Here is an 18,519-nt window from a genome sequence, read left to right as displayed (position 1 = left end):
GATATTCATCTTTCTTTCATGCTCTTCAGTAGAAACACATCAGATGAGGTGAAAGTCGTTTTTTCCGGCCACCTGTCTTTCATCTGAGCTGCCCCGGGACCAATATGAACTATGGGACACTAAACTCACACTTCAGCAGCAGTTTCATTTCTGACCACAGCTCCACCTAACTAACACCTTCCACCTCTGAACGTTCATCCCAGATCATCTCTTCGCTCTTTGTGGATATAAAACCAGCGGCTCTGCATTAATATTCTGCCTTGTACTTCGCTCTCTCCTCTCCCTTTCATCTGTTGTTCATTTCGTCCTGTGATTGATTATTGATTGGTTGGATGTAAAAGCTTCGCCTCCACTCGCAACGAGCGGCAATATGAATAAATGATCTTGAACTTGGCGCCGTCACTTGGTGTCGAGCCTTTGGGAAATAAAGCTGCTCGGTGTTATATAACCGACCGAACTAGCTGACTGGCTTGTCGGAGCACTTCACTGGGAATAATTTGGAGAAAGAGAAAGTTCTGTTCGGCAAAAGAAGATAAAAACATTATGAAGAGAAGGAAAGAACTGCTGCGGCTCTGCTCATCGTGGAAAACTAAAACAGGCCTCCTGCATGTAAAACCTAAAAGCCAAATTGTGCCGCCAATCAGCCAGTTTTGTTTCCACATACTTCATCTTCAGAGCTGCACTAATTAATATTTTTAAATAAATAACATGTAATGGGAAAGTGCTGACTGGCAGCAACAAACCCACAGAGAATCAGCGTCTGTCTCTGCAGCTCCCCTCAGCTCTGCAGGGCATCGCAGCATCTTTCAGCACATTGTTTTTACGTCTACTGAAGTATTGATGAACCCACTGTAAGCCAGCTGCCCAGCACACGGACTGAGATAGCAACCTGGCAGCTGGTAAATACAGTGACATTTAGCCGCTACAGAAGAAGTTTTTTTTCCCCTTGAGAGTTGGTAAAGACCGAAATAGAGCTAAAAGCAGAGTGATGTCAGCAGGGTTTATTTTTTCAGATATTGGAAAGACATGATACAGATTCAGGCCTGGGTTATACTCCACATACGTGCACACGGACACCACGGACGTTAGTAGTTCAGGCCAGTAGATCAATGTGTTCCTCACATCAAAAACATCCTAAATGAAAAAGAAGAGCTGCTGTGTGTCACAAAGAAGAAGGGAGGTGACAGACGTCTTCACACAGCCTTTCTTCAAATTCATCGTCCATCTTGGTTTTCCATCACACAGCGCTGTGGTCCCCGCTGTTATTAGACGTGGGTGGGTGTTCGCTCAGAGCCATGTGTACACAGTCACGTCACATGGACCTTCACACACTCGTGGACGTGATTAAAAACTTACTCACTCAACTTACATTTTTTAGGTCAGTGGAATAAAGTACGAATACAACGGACTCAAAACAAAGTGTGTCACGTGACCCAGAAATGTTTTAATCACACAACAAAATAATTTGTGCGGGGAATATAAATGTTACAGTGACATTAAACTATTTGTTTTTATGTTGATTAAACTCAATCATAATGATGAGACAAAACAGATGTATCACATGACCCTCGTTTGATCCTTTAAATTGGCCTCCATACAGTGCAAAACTGCAATATTGTGTTTGATAGTGAGGCTGCTCGTGTGCTGCTTCATAAAAACTCCAATTATCAAATGTCTAACTTCGCGGTGATCTATCCTGGTCATTCATTGTCGATCATTTTCTTTAATAGTTTGATTGTAACAGTGTGACGCAGCTTCAACATGTTCTGAAACCATTTCTCTTAACATCCAGTCGCACTGTGCTCCAGTTAGCAGGCTCCTTTGAGTCGTACGAGACACGGAGAGAGAAGATGTTATCACGCTGCTTGTTAGTCGTTATGCTGATTTATTCCCAGAACCAGAAGACTTTCAGGTCAGGTGTTTACTTGACCTACATCGTTTGGCGTGGGATGGCAGTGAGTAGGTGGAGCTACTGGTGATGTGCTTTATGTAACTCAGAATGAAGTTAAAGTTCACATTGAATTGTCTCTGATGTTTTCTTACAGGGACGTAACAAAGTGATGCCCTCTGAGAGAGCAGATAAAACATGATGACGTGCCCTCCCAGTAAAACATGTTTAAGTCTCCCGTGTGTTTTATCACGGAGCTGCAGTTATAATGATAAAAATGTAAATCTCAGCCAGGGTTTGTGACTGTTTCACTATAAATGTGTCACGACTTTCTGAACGTTGGTGCATCGCCGCACACAGCTGGTGCCCTTTTTATTTTTTCGCCCCTGCCCCCTCAAACATCCGGAGACCACCACTGAGGATACGTTATGAAATGTCGTGGGATTTCAAAACGTATCTCTTTCAGGCCTATTTTTAAACTGAGGACGTCACAAATAATTGTTTGATTGTTTTAACTTGGGTTGAAGAAATCCCCTCTGGTTTGATTTGGCCACTGGTGAAATATGTTTCAGTTGGAGTTTCACATCGCCGGCTCGTTTCCTTCCAGCTCGAAAACATCTTTTTTGCCGTGAAAGCATGACACAGCGTTCTGATTTCGCAGCAACGTGAAAAAAGTTTTCACACCTTTTGACGGCTCAGATATGAAGGTGTCACCTCACTCATCAAAGTTTGAAATTCTCCATCAACTGTGACTTCATGAAAAAAAAAAGTACAGTTGTTTAAGAGAAGTACAAAGTTTGTATTTAAATACAAGAATGTTTTTTCAAATCTGTTTCTTCTGTCTGTATATTTGAAACGTGTCGGGTCAGGTACTGTAATGACAGAAGCCAAGACAATGAAACATACGCCTGCACAGGTGGATCTAAAATAGGCACCACAAAGAACAAAACTGCTGACCAAAAAAAGTCTTATCTGGTTTGCAGATCGACATGTCATAGCGGAAATGCAGCGCACATCTTGCCAACACACACAAACACAGTGTGGCTGCATATAAACACAGAGAGCGTGTAGTCGTCAGCAGACAGCAGAGCGGCGCTGGTGGAGGCAGGTGAGACGACTCGGTCATGCAGCTGGTGAGTTTGTGTCTTTCATTCATCGCCATCAGTGTGTGTGCAATAATACCATCCAAGCACTCACACATTTATCAATCGACTGAAAACTTTCAGCCACGACTCTGCAGCTGCTGTTTGTTTGTTTTGTCCTCTGCCCGTCCTCGGTGTTCTCCTGTTTAGGTTTTGAGAGCTTTGCTGGTGCTGGTGCTGGGCCTGGCCACGCTTCTGCACGCCACCAGGAAAGGCCAGACGGTCTCGGTGAAGTTGGGGCGGGGAACCGGACTGAAGGGCAGGACGGTGAGACTGCACCTGGATCCCTCAGTGCACGTTCAGATCGGCGGCGTGTCCACCTCAGACATCGCCAGCATGTCTCTGTCGCCCTGGACGTACAGGTGAGGCATTTTTATTCCATGTCTTTACAGTTTGTGCCAAAGTTTTAAACTTCTGAAGCCTGTAATCTGAATCATAAACGTGTTTTCCTTCCCTCTCTAGAGAATCCTTTGTGCCGTCTCGCTTGCCGCAGAAGATCTCTCAGGCTCAGTGCCTGACCTCCGGCTGTCTGAGCCTGCAGGGTGGAGGAGAGGATGCAGCCCTGGAGGCTAAACCGATCTACTACCAGGGCCTGGTCCTCCACAGGTCAGCCACTGTGGTCTTAATGATGCAGTTTCTGCCTCTGCTTTTGTTTCTAGTGCTACAAGTGAGGTCGAGCCAACCTAAATAACATGAATTGTTATTTGACGAGCATTTATCTCTTTATCTGATGCATTTCCTGTTGAAACAAACTGCAGGGTGGGACACAACAAGGGCAGGCGCCACTCAGAAGTGTAAACCGACTTTATCAATGAGGCAAACAGAGGAAGTTAGTATTCAGAGGCAGAGGCTCGATATCGTGTCAAAGATCTGTGTTTCTTTTTCACCAGATTGTTTTAATGTAAACCTCCCGGCGAGGCTGACAGTAGATCAGTGTTTCCCAGGAGGTGAGCAGTGTGTGAGTGTATATTATGAGACACATGGCTGATAAATCACTTCACTTCTATTACGGCTTGAAGCAGCGAGAATATGAAAACTAAAAGTAATCTGATGTTTATTATCTACAAGAGAGGAACACTGAGGTCAGGCTCTGCAGCCGCAAGACTTATCACAGAGATTTTCGAGGACACGACGCATGAAAAGAAATAAATATTAATGTTAGAGACAGTGGTGCCAGTTTTCTTCCTGACTGACCTCCCTGTTGAAAGGCAGTACAAAGGGTTTGGCATTTTTTAACAGATGATGCATTCACTGTACTTAAAGATATAATATGTAACATTTCTGCATTTAGATGTAAAAATATATTATAATATCTAGAATATTTTGTTGAGTTGTCTACTTACTTTAAACCAACAATGCTCTTCTAAACTTTCCAAATGTTATTGGACCGAATGGCTCAGATCCTGACAGTGAAACGAGTCGTGTCTCGGGGGTCGTGATGCTAAAAAATAAATGTATCCACCGTTTTACAGACGCTTCTCTCACAATGTTAGTTTGGCTGCTACGAAAACTGGCTTGAGAGCCTGGCGCTCTTCCTCGGGCCTGGTTAGCATTAGCACGTTAGCTTTCAAACATTAGTCATTAACAGACTTCTCATAATTTGTACTTGTTTGTTCAGAGCGAGATGATCTAACACTAATCTTATAATGATCTATGTCATCATGTCACATGTATTTGTGTGTATTCAGTCCTCATTAATTGTCCCGTCCCGCTGCAGAGTCCCGAGGCTCGGTAACAGAGGAGGGAGGAAGGCGAGGAAGAAGTACACCTTCCTGCTGGGGACGGAGATGATCGCAGTGGGCTGCACCTGTGTGAGGCCCAGCGTCGTACAGCAGTGACACCACAGGTCTGAGGTCAGCGACAGTTTCACTGTACTTTTACAGTTTAAAGGAACTTGTGTTGATTGTGGTGCCCCCCTGTGGACAGAAGACGACAGAGCAGCCTCAGTGAGACCCTTCAGATCATCCTCAGCTGTCAACCACGAGGACTAGTGTTCATTTTGTGACTTATTAACAATAATAACTGTGTTATTAAGACACATAATGAATGGATCATATTGTTGATTCATGGCTTTATCATTATTATCAGTACTATTATTATTATTATTATTATTATTATTATTATTATCATGTATTCTGCTCTATTTTGTTTTTGTACTATTTTCAATCTTCTTGATTTTATTGGTTTCATTGCAGATTAAATGTTTCAGCCATATAAAGCACTTTCTTTTAAAAAGTGACGAATTCAATTGTTAATTATTATTATTAATATTATTATTATTATTATTGTTGTTGTTGTTGTTGTTGTTGTTGTTAGTATTAGTATTATTATTATTAGTAGTAGTGGTAGTATGATCAATTCAAAATATTTTCTCGATGTGTTTTCTCAGGACAGCTGACTCATGATTGGGTGTTATATTAGATATAATAGATTAGATTTGTATTTGATATGTTGATGATATTTTAAAGTTGTGTCTTATTTTCATGTCTTTCAGGTTAAAGTCTGTGTTTCACTTCACATTTCATCATGACCCTGTTATTTCATTGTGAACAATATCAGAAGGTTTTATTAAAGTTTTTTATCCAAACTTTGAAGTCTAATTGTGAAATATGAAATCTTGTTGAATAAAACATTTTTTATTGTCTGATGTGTGTTTATGTTTGGAGCTTTAGATGCAGTGAATAATATAATACTGCATCTGTGTCCTTTTAAAGGTCACGCTGGATATTCACGATTTTACTAGCTGTGTACGATACCACTGATTTCTTTTCCGATCCAGGACCGAGTAAAGCCCAGGCTGGTAACATCAGTACGAGAGAGACGTGAATCACCCTCTCGGTGTGACGGAGATAAAAATCACTACACACTCTCACAACTGTGCCTGAGTCATATCAGCTATATTTGTATCTGCAGTGCTGGTTGTTTAAAGGTGTATTTATATCACCAGTGAAGTGAGTTTGACTGCAGGATTTGTGTTTCGTTTGTGTTAGTTGTGTTACTCACACATCCTTTATCTGCCCCAAACAGCCAGATTACCGTTCAGTAGCCTGTGTGTTTAAACTCAAGTCAACCCGGTTAATCCAGAACTCACTATTAGCTGAACATCACAGAACATTAACACCAGATAACGGAGGTCACCTGCAGTCAGGTTGATGAACAGGAGTGAAGATAAATCCACTTTTTAATCCCAGAAGTTAAAAAGAAATCTCTGCGCTCTCCTCCCGTCAGTAAACGTCTCCGGATCAGACCAGAATCAGGTGTTCAATCCTCCAGAAGTTCTGGATCTGTACCGGACCCTCTCCTGCAGAGCTGACCGGCTCTGAGCAGCTGCAGCGGCTCTGATTCCCCTGTTTATAGATATTTATGGCATGTGTGGCCTCATTGTAATGTTTTGTGACTGACAAAGACTAACATCTCCTGTAGAGGGCACCACTGTGCACAGATCATCTAACTGTGCTTCACTGTCTTCATTTGGACTGATGTTCAGTTCTAGTGTGTCTCTAGTACAGAACCAGACCACAAACATGGTCCACAGAAGCTTTTCACTGCAGGTTTGTATTTCAGCCTGTGCAGTATGTAACCTGAGAGGCAAGACTGAGGGCAAAAAAGCCTTTTGCTACTTGTATAACAGCAGTGACTGTACACAGTATATTATCTTATTGTTATTTAAGTACACTGTGGTGAGTTGCACTATTTAAGAACACACTGCATTATTTTGTACTTTAGGTTGAAGACATAATTATTAAGGCTTTCATATATGGCACTTTAATTACTATTTAAGTTACGTTACGTGTTGCTGTTGTTTGCAGGGGGACAGGTCGAGGTGTAACGGTGGAGTCAGGTGTGCGACAGTGTTGTGAGCACAGAGTCGGATGTAAACGCTCACGCTGATTAAAGAAGCTGAAGGAAAGTTAACAGACTCTTTGCTGCCCAATCAACAAACACTGTCACACCTGCGAGGCCTACCTGTGTGTGTGTGTGTGTGTGTGTGTGTGTGTGTGTGTGTATAAAAGACATCATGCTGTCAGTCGACAAATGATCAATGATGAGAGCGAGAGCACAGGTGTGATTTCAGTCAAGCTGTTTTTTACTGACCATGCCAAATAGATACAATCAATCCAGCCTCGATACACAGCGACACACAGTTACAGCAAGTACAAACCCCGATGTTTCACGACTCCCCGGTACAGTGCAAATGTTTTAGACATCCCAATCAAGTCAGTATGACTCAACAACTCGAGCAGATTTCATCTGTTTGACTCTTTTAGGTTTCAATAATAAACTGACAATCAGAGCACAGTGACACATGCCAAAGCAAAGGGAGACCGTCGACTGCTCACCTGCAAAACTCATCGCTTCAAACCCAAATGTGTCCAAATTCTGAACTGCTTCTATCATTTACTACCAGTTGTGATGTTATTATTGTTTATGCTGTATATACTCACTGCCCTGCTTGTATGCATATGTGCTTTTGAGTTGTGCTTAATGAAATAAGAGTGCAGTCAGTGCTCTAAATCTAAAGAGACTCAAATGCATGTCACTGTTCTACGACTACACTACAGTTAAAGTTTCACAAAGAGCCTGAAAGTGGCAGAAAACAGCAGAGCGTCTTTCTTTTTTCTCCCGGAAACGCTGTAAGGAAACAAAAGCCTCATTTTTATATTCATGAACCAGAGTTTAGCAGACGCAGACGTCCCCAGGTGAACCCAACAATCCCCCCACAAACCGGTGCAGTGAAGAATTAGCATGAGAGCGGCGGACCCAGGGAAATCAACTTTTATTTTGAATCCACCAGCAGCTCGTGTGTTATGTTCTGTTTATGTGTATCGACTGGGAAATATCCTGTAAATCAAAGACTGGAGAAGACTGGGACTCTCACTCTCACTTGTCTTGGTTGTGACTGACTCCTAAACTACATCTGTGTCCAGTTTTTTTCAAGCACATCGCACTTATTATTATTATTATTGTTATTATTATTTATTTTTGAACAAGGTAAGACTTTAGATCACAGCTCCCTCCTCTACAGTTACAGTCTGGTTGGAAAGAAACAGTGTAATTGGTTGATCAGTGACAATTTCTGTAAAAACAGCTCAGGTGACGGCGCCGAAACATCACGCAGGGAATAAAATCCTGCTTTTCTGACTGAAGACACGAGAGAGCTACGATTTAAATGTTCACCTCCTTTCATTCCCAACAAACAGCCACTTTCTCTTCTAACGTTTGTAATAGTGTGTTTTGTAGCCGCCCCCCCGCCCACGTTCCCTTAGAAAAAAAGATCCTTTTTGAATTTCAACATCAAGAGTTGCTAAACTTTGTACAGCTTTGTCAGAACCGCTACAGCGTACATCAAATATGAAAACTGGTCTTTTCCCTTTTGTTCGAGTTGCTTTTGAGTTCTTTTTTTTCTGCACTGTTTTCTTTTCATTTCCTTTTTTGTTTTTTTTTGTGTTACCGACTCAGAAAACTCCCAGTCTTGCTCCTTCTTCTCTGCTCATCTACCGGCAGGCTTCCTCCTTCAGCTCCTTGTTCTTCCTCACTTCCTCTGCATGTTTGTCCTGCAAGACACACACAGCAACACCAGAGTCATTAGCATTCATGAATACATCAGCATTAATGAGGGAGGGGAGATGCTGGCAGGACGAGGCAGCGGCTCAGCAGCAGCTCCTAAAGATGTGAACGGGGGAATGATCGAGAGCTAACAACTCTTTTCCTCCTCATATATTATTCATGATCGCTGATCGAGTGTTAAAATAGAAGCCCAGTTTATTATAAGGCTCGCCTCACTTGCACTCAGAAAACACTCACAACATTCGGTCTCAATAAAAACGTTGCTGGTTAAAGGAAAAGTAGAAATACAGATCTGATAAACAAGCTGCCGTTTAAATCTGGCATGCTTGAAACTTTTTATGTGTTGTTGATGGACAAAAAAAAGACATAACGTGTTAATTTGTGAGCTTGGAGATGATGGTAGCCGGGCTCTTTGTGCTGGGCTACATTAGCTTGCTGCTAGCGTACCAATGGTGATGACTTGGATTCAACATTTGTTGTTCTGTGTAGTTATTAAAACTATTATAAGCAGGGGAGGGTCCCTGTGTTCCTGCTGGTTATGTTTTGCCACCGCAAGCAAAAAAAAAAATGCATTACTTGTTGTTACTCCGTCTGTGAAGTCAGTGATTAACGTGATTGTGCAGGTTACTTTTTCTACATTTGTGGATCTTTACAGATTTAGTTGAGGGACCTCTGGTTTTACACTCCTGCCTGGCTCGTCGCTGGTCGCTAACTTTTCACAGTCCGACAACTGGCTCCTCAACTATGAATAACACCGAGGACTTACGTTGAAGTAGTTTATACAACATAACAACACAACTGTGTGTGCAGTGTAATGCAGTTAATTCCTGCTGAACCTTGTCTAGTTTCAGGTTATATCCTCTCAGCTCAGGGGGAGCTGTGGGAGACAGTCGGTCTCATCTGGACACTTTATGACTCACTAATGTAACTTCAGTAATCCTGATAGCATAAACGTCTCTGCTGCTGCTGAGACAATGTGCTGGTACTTCTGTCACGCACCGGGAGGCACACTCTCACAAAAGACACAGTGCTACGTCACGTACAAAGTCAAGGCCGTCTTTCTCAGTGGATGATCACACCAAGACGGATCGCCAGAAACACGTCACCAGCAAAACCACTGTTTGCCTGTAGAGCGCCTGGCGGGCACTCGTCTCTTGAGCTGCACGTCTTTGTAGCGGTTTTAAAGTGCAATAACTTTTCAGCGCACTGAAACCGTGACACCAGACTAAAAGTTTTGTTGTCCCCATTTATTTTGGATATTTCTCAAAATGTCAAACTATTCTTTCAACAACACCAATAGTTCAATACGCCTGGTACGAGCTCTCTGTGAGGGTAAGGGAGTGGACTGTACCTTCTCCTGCAGCCTCTCCAGCATGGCGGCCAGCAGGGCCTCCCTGTTCTCCTTGTTGGCCTCCATCTTCTGCTTGAGCTTCTCCTTGGCGTGCTTGATGAAGTTGTTGTTCTCCTCGAAGGCCTTCTGGATCACCTCGCGCTCGTGCTCCCTCTTCTCCGCCAGGTGCTTCAGCAGCTCAGCCTCCTGGCACTGGAAGGAGACAGAGACGGTAAAATACACTGACGGTAAATCAACAGAGATTTCACCTTCGTTTAACTGCAGATGAGAACGAGGATATCAGCCACAATCAGGGAGGTCTTTGAGGCAAGACAAGAGGCAGGATATGCACTGGACCACCTGGACCTGAGCACCTGACAGGCACCATTAAGAGATCATGTTCAGATGGGTTCAGATGTTCAGTCTCTCTGACACCGGCCCTGGAGACACTGTGTGTGTGTGACGTCATGTTTTGGTTTACTCGTCTCTGAGGTGTGTGTCATTTGTATGATGAAAGTGCCAAGAAAAAGACGGAGAAAAAGACTACGAGGACTATTTTTTACTCCCCACTCGGGAATAAGTCGGCAGTGTGGAAATATTTTGGATTTCAGAGAAATGGGAGTTGATGTAAATGTAACTGATGGGCTGATGATATCGTCTCTGATCGATCGCAGGAACCTGTATCGAACCGAATCAAAGTCGTATCTTTATCGTATCGTTGTCGCAATTTACAATAATACGCTAATCAGAAACTAGAAACGACCGACTACCCAAAGTTTTCACTCTAAGATCTGAGATGCAAAAGATACATGAATATTCACGAGGTTATTAAAGGCTGCTTATTTACAGACAACACTTACAGTTCAACACTTCGTGGTGTCAGATCACAGATGTGCACTATCTCACTGTGCCTGTGTTGGGTCGCTGTGGTCTGATGCTGGTGTGATTTTATCAGACTGAGCAAATCTGATTCAAAATGCTGCTAAATCCTGATTGGTGCACGACATCTCTTATATCAAACTAAGCCCCGCCCACTTCAAACCAACAAAAGCAGGAAGAAAAAGGAAACTGATCTGAAACGACTACATAAAGTTTTGACTTTAGCAGGAAGAGACATTATTATTATTCCAGGAGCTTAATAAACTAACGACAGCTGATGGAAACGTGACGTTGCAGATGTCTGCTGGACGTCCTGTTGCAGGACACATTTTCTCCGTGCCAGCTCGCCTCTCACCTTTCCTCCCCCCTCTCTCTCCCCCATCCTCTCTGCTTGATGAATATGAGCCATTGTGAGTGTCCTTGTGTGATTGTCCTTGTACTTTCATGTCCCCTCTTTTCATCCTCCCGCCTCCCTCTGCTCAGGTTTCCTCCCTTCCTTTCCATCAACTCCTTCCTTTCATCCGTTTCCACCCTTTTCTCCCCAGAGTTGATAAATCAGGCTGCTCACAAAGAGTGCTGTCAGATGTTGGACAATGCTCCAATGAGCTACAAATAGCTCGGGTTAGGGTTATGGGTTAGGTTTACGGGTTAGGGTCTGTCCAATTGGGTTTCTCGTTGTGGACGCTCCTCCCCTCACCTTCCGCCTCTCCTCTGCGGCCTCCAGCTTCTTCTGGATCTCCTCCAGAGACGGGTCGCGGCGCTGCGGCATGGAGGTGTTCAGGTCTGGCACGCCGTCGAAGGACGGAGGCTTGAGGATGACCTCGAAGGCCTGGCCGGATGCCCGCTTGTTCAGCTCGATCACCTCCACGTCTTTGATGACGCACCAGCCGAGGTCCACCGCATCTGTGGTGTGGGATCGAACACGTTACCATCAGCATGTGACTTCTGGTGCATCGTGTGGTTTGTGGTTTCCATACAGTCTACACTCTACATGTCTCAGCTCTCAGCCTGTTGGCTGTAACACTGTATACTCTCCCTGTACGAGTGTTGGTGTGTGTGTGACTGGTTTATTTTTACCTTCTGCCTTGTACGTAGGTTTTTCTGCAGTCTGTGGGTTCAGGCAGGCACAGAACAGAGACACCAGGGGGAGCTCTTTGACCTTCTCTTTGTAGGCTGAGGACACACACACACACACACACACACACACACACACACACACACACACACACACACACACACACACACATTGTGTTGACTCAAAATAAATGATGAATAGGCATTCAAGGACTGCTGATGTGAGTCTCCTGCTCCAGTGGCAGCGACTAACCACTCTCATTATGTTATTATAACCTTCATAATGTCTGTGCACAGACATGTGGCTGAGATAATGCTCGTTAGACTCATACGCAGTGTGTACAGTAAAAGGGAGGAGGTGTTGGACTTTGTGCTGCGGCTGCATTTACCTGCCAGAGTCATGTTGTCACCGTGTACGTAACTCTTCAGGGATGCTGAAGATCCTTCTCAGTCTGTCGGGGAGAGAGACACATGCAAGACAGAGAGGAAGGACTGAATGAAGCAGCTTTAAAGGTCATATAACGACTGTGACGAGCAGTTTGTGAGGAGGGAACGAACAAGACTGCAGAGCACTCGTGTAAGCACCTCCCACTGAGGTTTAATTCAACCAATGAGAGAACAGCTCCGCATGAAAGCATAAATATCGGCCGGGCCAGAGGAGTTTGTCAGCTTCATTCCCTCGACAGGCTGGGAATCAAACCAGAGGCCTCAACGAGAGAGAGTTCGAAACAAGACGTACTATCATGTAACATTTGACCTGAGGACGTCATCAGACGCCATCGTCTTGTTCACATGTGGACGAAAATGTCCCGTCCCTCCTTTAATAGTGCTCTAAAGCTCCTTCAGTGGAAAATGTGCATTCTTAAAACTGATATAAATCACTGATCTGTGATGCCAGGTCCACTCTTATGTCAGTGTTTGCTTGTGTTTCCCACAATGCCTCTGGGTAACTCTCAGAGAACAAACTCAAAAGATCCCCTACGGACATCTTTGAAGAGATTAAAACACATATTTAAGGTTTTTCCACCAAAAAGTTTGGTCGTCCCTCAATGAAGAACCCCAAATCTATGAAAATGTTTAACTCCAACTTTAACTTCCTCATTCAGCGCCGATTTCAGCCTAATTCCCACAAAACTGTCGACAGAAAATGTGAATTAATGTGCGTTTTCATCCAGCGCTGCTGTGATGACACTACCGGGCGTTGGCTCAGTGAGGTATCAGTGGTGGCGCTCCACTCAATTCTCCAGTCCGGTGCCATTAAATCGTTGCAGAAGAAGAAGACGGAGCAACAAGATGACGTCATTAAAAGATGCAACTTGAACCTAAAACGGTGGAAAACCACAAAGAGTACATGATGGAAATATGAGATTTATGTTAGTTTCATTTATTAACATGAAGAAGGTCACTGTCTCATCTCTCCACTCAGATTTAATGTTTTCATCAGTTACAGTTCGTAGTCTCACCACCAGGGGCGCCCACCTGAAGTACTGCTACTGCTCGTTAGTGGAGGGGAAGCTTCAGTGGACATTCAGGCCACAGTCGTGATTTATTCCTTAAGTCTGTTTCTGTTATTCCTGAAGAGTTACTGAGTTACTGTTGTTTCCACTCTGTTTTTCTTTAAGTCTGTTGTTTCACAATTGTGCAAAATGCATACCGGGCCATGGACCCGCCTGAACCTCAGATTTAAGGTGACAAACTTTCCCCTTTGAGTCGCTGAACGTGAAAACAAACCTTCAGTGTCAAACTCTGCACACTGAGACTCAAACACCCAAGTTATAATGAACAAATCAAGGTTTGAGCGGAGGAGAGCTTTAAGGTTTGATCGTTGTTCTCTCCTCCCAGCCCTCTGTGATACTCTGTTACTCTGTGATACTCTGTTACTCTGTGTTACACTGTGACTATGTGTTACAGTGTGACTCTGTGTTACAGTGAATCACTGTAAATGTTTGAGAAGATGCAACAAAGGAAGAGGAAGGTATAAATAAAAGCCCGTTCCACCACCTGCTGAAGACGTTCGTCAGACCTTTAAACAGTGAAGCAAAATGTGTTGTGATCAGAGCAGACCTGTCTCTGTGACACTGACACAGTGGCACTACTCATTGATACAGTACGAGGCTGAGCAGAGAACGGAAATCAATAATTATTCTATGATATTTTGAATGAACTCAAACTGACTGATTCAATAAGAGAGGCCGCAAAGAAGCAAAGTGTCTCACCAGACCTCCCACCACCTGCTACCACTGTCTGTCTGTCTGTCTGTCTGTCAGATGGTCTCATTAACACTGAATAGATGAAGAGTTATTCTGTATCTCGCTCATGCTCTATACACTGAAGCTTTAAATCGAGCGAACGAGCTACTGACATAAATACATGTGTTTATTTATTTTCCCTCACCCTCAATCTCTGATTCAGTTCAATGACTAAGACTTGCACCACTGAAGCAAACACATCCTCAGCTTGAACTATCGACACGAGTTCAGATAATGTGAGGATGTTATCATGTGTATCCAGCAGCAGCCTGCAGAGCTCACCGACCTCTTCACACCTGAACGCACTCATTAAGTTTTTGCTTTTCATTTTTGGGATCAGAAACACTCTCCCCCGCACCAGAAAACAGTAATAAGTAATAATATCAGAGAGTAAACGAAGGCTTGAACTTCACACACAGATTTCTACTACAGGGTGAGACGCTGGTGCCTCCTTTCATCACTCACCTGTGATCACCTGCTCTCATCTAGCTCCTCTTTCATCTGCTGAAATAGGTTTCTACATAGATGTTCATCCGAACAGCTCGCACAGCGTTCACACAGGAATATACGCTGGTGAATAATGTATGTTCATCACATGATTTCAAAGGTAGAGTGCGCTACATGCAAAGAATAAACACTTTTTAATGAAGTGTTTGTTTGTGTTATTCCACATTCACAGAACATGAGAGACAATATTTATTTTTCTTTTAGGTTTAAACAGTAAATGCATTTGTATAAGCTTGCAGTGTTGCTGCTCCCCAACGCTGTTGCCTAATTAGCATCTTTTAGAGGTATTAGCAGTGATTGAACCCTGTAGCTTGCTAGCTGTTTCCTGTTCCCCTGCTCCCGGTCTTTCAGCTAAGTTCATCATCTCCTGACTCTCTGTGTCCAAAAGCACAACCCTACTGAAAAAAACAGCTCATGACTTGAAGCGTTCGTTAGTATATGATTTTATAAGTAGCTGAATTTAGGCTACCTGAAAGCTACTCAAGAGGCAGCTGAAGTTGAAGTTGTGCCAGAAACACCGACTCTGCTTCTGCTGAACCTCAGAGAGACATGCTAGCTGTTTCTCCCAGCTTCACAAGTCTTTATGCTAAGCTAGGCCAACACCTAGCCAAGCGAGTTATATAATACCATATCTTAAAGAGGTCATATTCTGCTTTTTGGGGTTTTTGCCTTTCCTTTATTGTGTTATGAAGCTTTTTTGTGCATGTAAAAGGTCTGCAAAGTGAAAAAGCTGAAAAGTTTGGAGTCGAGCCTTTACTTCTGTAACGTATGTGCGTCACTATGTAACGTTAGACGTTATATAAATATATATTTTTATACATTTATTATAAAATATAGTCAGCAGACAAACAGTCACTGCTGCTGTAGCGGCGTTATTTTAGATCACACTACCTAGCTCGGCATGACCCGCCCTACTCTGCCTCTGATTGGCTACATCAGAGGCAGAGGCGCATGTGCAACTCTCACCAAAGACTGAACAAAGGCAGGATGTCTCACTCTGTAGCTAGTTCAAGACACAGTGTGTAAAGAGATGCTGCAGCGATGCACCATATGAGAAAAATAATGTGTTTTTTGAAAATTAAAGTAAGTAGTATGAATTTAAGAAGTACGAACCTGAAAATTAGGCCTACCTTCCACAACCCACGTTAAGCTAATTAGGCTTGCTAGCTAGCTACCTACGCAGGATTCTTAATATTGTAGGTAATGCTTAGTACACTATGTGTGTCGATCCATCCATCCTGAAGACTAATGAGCTCCAGGGGAGTAAGACAAGTGTACTAATGAGACGGCGTGCGACACAGACAAGGAGAGACGTCTCATTACAGTGCAGATCACACGCTCACCTGACAGGGCTCCTAGTGGGACGCACACACACAAGGTCACGCATACAAACACACATGCAACATACATGTACAGATACCTTCAAATACACAGCTGTGTGCACACATACCAATCAGGCAGTAAATGTACTTTGCTGCACTGTTGGACTGCACACACACACACACACACACACACACACACACACACACACACACACACACACACACACACACACACAGAGCTGCTTCTCGTTTGATGAAACCACCCAGGTTGCAGATCAATGCCGGCTTCCTGCAGGAGTGAGAGCTCTCCATTTGGTGTGTGTCATTACAGAGAGAGAGGGAGAGAGGAGCCGGTACCGGTCTTGGTACACAGGGGGAACATTTGGGTCATGCTGATGGGAAATTTGCTGACAGTCAAATCATAGTGATGCTTTTCATTATACTGTTTTATGATATTCATGGTAATTTTGTCCCGTGAGATCACCGTCCTCTGCGTCTGCTGAAGGTAATATTTCTCCTTTATGGTCTCTAAAAAAATTGGGCTAATACAAAACGTTATTAAAGTTTATGATGGTTAAAAGAACAGGAAGTAATAGCTCAGGTTTGCATATTAAAATAATAAAAACCAAAGCAAATGATTTGTCTTATGCAGCTTTTCCACATAAATTAGCGGGTCTACACAGGTTTTTTAAACTCGGGTACACCCGCTAAAAATCGTCTATTGACCCAATTCTCACTTCCTGCAGCCCGTCTGTGATTTTTATCTGAAGCGCCACGCTGTACGTCAACAGAAGAGAAAACAACAACAGACCATTTGTGAAAGAAGCGTCTGTAAAACGGTGGATAAATTATTTTGAGCGTCAAACACGACTCGTTTCACTGTCAGAATTTGAGTCATTCGGTCCAATAACATTTGGAAAGTGTAGAAGAGCTGCAGGATTATATTATTTTATCCCCATTCAAGCTAGCCGGGCGCTAAACCGGAAGTTAGCCGGCTCGCTGGCGATCCAGGTATTTTCACCTGAGCAGCTTTCAGGAATGAACGTCCACCTCCAACACTGTGTCCAGTAATAAAACCTCCTTAATAGACCGCATCCCAAATTCTTCTTTATTTATGCGCCACCACTATAAAGGGGTCATCACTTCGCGTTGCAGAATTAGGCATGTTCACCCGGGTCTTGCGTTTAGATCAAAGCATAAAAACCCGGGTCTACACCAGAGTCAACTGACCCGGGTGCAAATGCAGAGTGTGCACATTCCCACTGCACACAAAAGCCTGATCTTAGCGGGTTTAGGTGTGTTATTGTGCATACTCATGTCTATTTTGTTACTCTTGAAACATTTAATCTTAAAGGAAAAGTTGAACATTTTGGGAAATATTCACGTTCTTACCCAGAGTTAGATGACAAGATTGACACCACTCTCATGTCTTTAGGCTAAATATTTAGCTACATCCAGAAGTTAGCTTAGCTTAGCATCAAGACTGGAAACAGGTGGAAAGAGCTAGCCTGGTTCTGTTCAGAGGCAACAGAATCTGCATCTCTATAGCTCACCTATTAACACGTTATAGTTAGTTTGACCAGATAAAGATCCAGTCTTGAGAGATAAAGATAAAAGATAAAACATCTTAAATATCTTGTCATGTTTTTAAATAACCTGTGTTTTGCTGATACTCAGGTCTTAAAGGACACTCGCTCTTTACCTTCTGCAGAGCCAGCAGCTGTTTTGCCAAAACAGATCTCATTTTCATTTTTCTTCGGAGCTGCCAGGACGTCAAGATGTTACTGTTACCATTAGCACAGTGATTGATGTGCTACTTTTATACATTTTCATATTCATGCATGAATAATAAACAGAACATTATGAATATTACATTTATCCTGATGCCATTCTGTGATATTTCATAGAATATTCTGGAGGAGCAGGTGAACACACCACAACTTCACAAACTCCTTCTCATTGGCCTTTCCCTCCAGAGAACATCAACATTTGTCGAATTCGGCCCACACCACCCATCAACACCCATCAACACCCATCAACACCCGTCGTCATCTGACATTTTTATGAGCCATTTTGACTCAGTCGGTTGGTTTGACAGGTTCTTGCAGAGCTTGTGGTTTTCTCTTCTTTCTTATCTACTACCAGCATTAAAAAGGCATCATTACCACCTGAAACATGATGCAGCTAAAGGTGAAATTAACACAAAAGACGAGACACAAAAACACGAGCTCGATGGGAACTTTTCTCAACTATTTGTCACATATAAAAAAAAATCCTGTGTCATACGTCTCTGTCTTCTTTCCTCCACACCCTAACACAATCACACACCTTCTCCCCACATAAACACATTCAAACCCCCTTATTTTCCCCCTGCACCTCCACTCTTCCTCGCTCTCCTCCCAAATAGCAGACACAAAGCTGCATGTGCACATATGGAGGATGAATAATGAATGACACAGGTTACACACCATACAGTTTGAGGGTACAGCGAGTTCTCTCCCCCCTCCTGTCAGCAGGAACCACTGCATCATCACTAACCTCACCCTCGCCCCGTTACACC

At 43.3% G+C, this 18,519-nt stretch overlaps 2 protein-coding genes across 2 annotated transcripts; one reads left to right on the top strand and one right to left on the bottom strand.

The window, feature by feature from the left end:
• The first annotated feature begins 2,967 nt into the window (after positions 1-2,967).
• Positions 2,968-5,612, top strand: il17a/f3 (interleukin 17a/f3). The gene is made up of 4 exons (XM_073493431.1): positions 2,968-3,021; positions 3,181-3,392; positions 3,493-3,636; positions 4,748-5,612. Exons 1-4 carry the CDS (start codon positions 3,013-3,015, stop codon positions 4,866-4,868), a joined length of 486 nt encoding a protein of 161 aa, XP_073349532.1. The 5' UTR covers positions 2,968-3,012; the 3' UTR covers positions 4,869-5,612.
• A 2,702-nt stretch (positions 5,613-8,314) lies between these two features.
• Positions 8,315-12,356, bottom strand: stmn4 (stathmin-like 4). The gene is made up of 5 exons (XM_073492963.1): positions 12,271-12,356; positions 11,885-11,980; positions 11,505-11,710; positions 9,950-10,141; positions 8,315-8,585 (listed from the first exon to the last, which is right to left on the bottom strand). Exons 1-5 carry the CDS (start codon positions 12,281-12,283, stop codon positions 8,526-8,528), a joined length of 567 nt encoding a protein of 188 aa, XP_073349064.1. The 5' UTR covers positions 12,284-12,356; the 3' UTR covers positions 8,315-8,525.
• Between the last annotated feature and the right edge of the window lie 6,163 nt (positions 12,357-18,519).

The sequence above is a fragment of the Pagrus major genome, chromosome 22 (genome assembly GCF_040436345.1).
Source record: "Pagrus major chromosome 22, Pma_NU_1.0".
NCBI classification, from domain to species: Eukaryota; Metazoa; Chordata; class Actinopteri; order Spariformes; family Sparidae; genus Pagrus; species Pagrus major.
The sequence above is the reverse complement of the archived record's forward strand: the minus strand, read 5'-3'. Positions and strand labels throughout refer to the sequence as shown.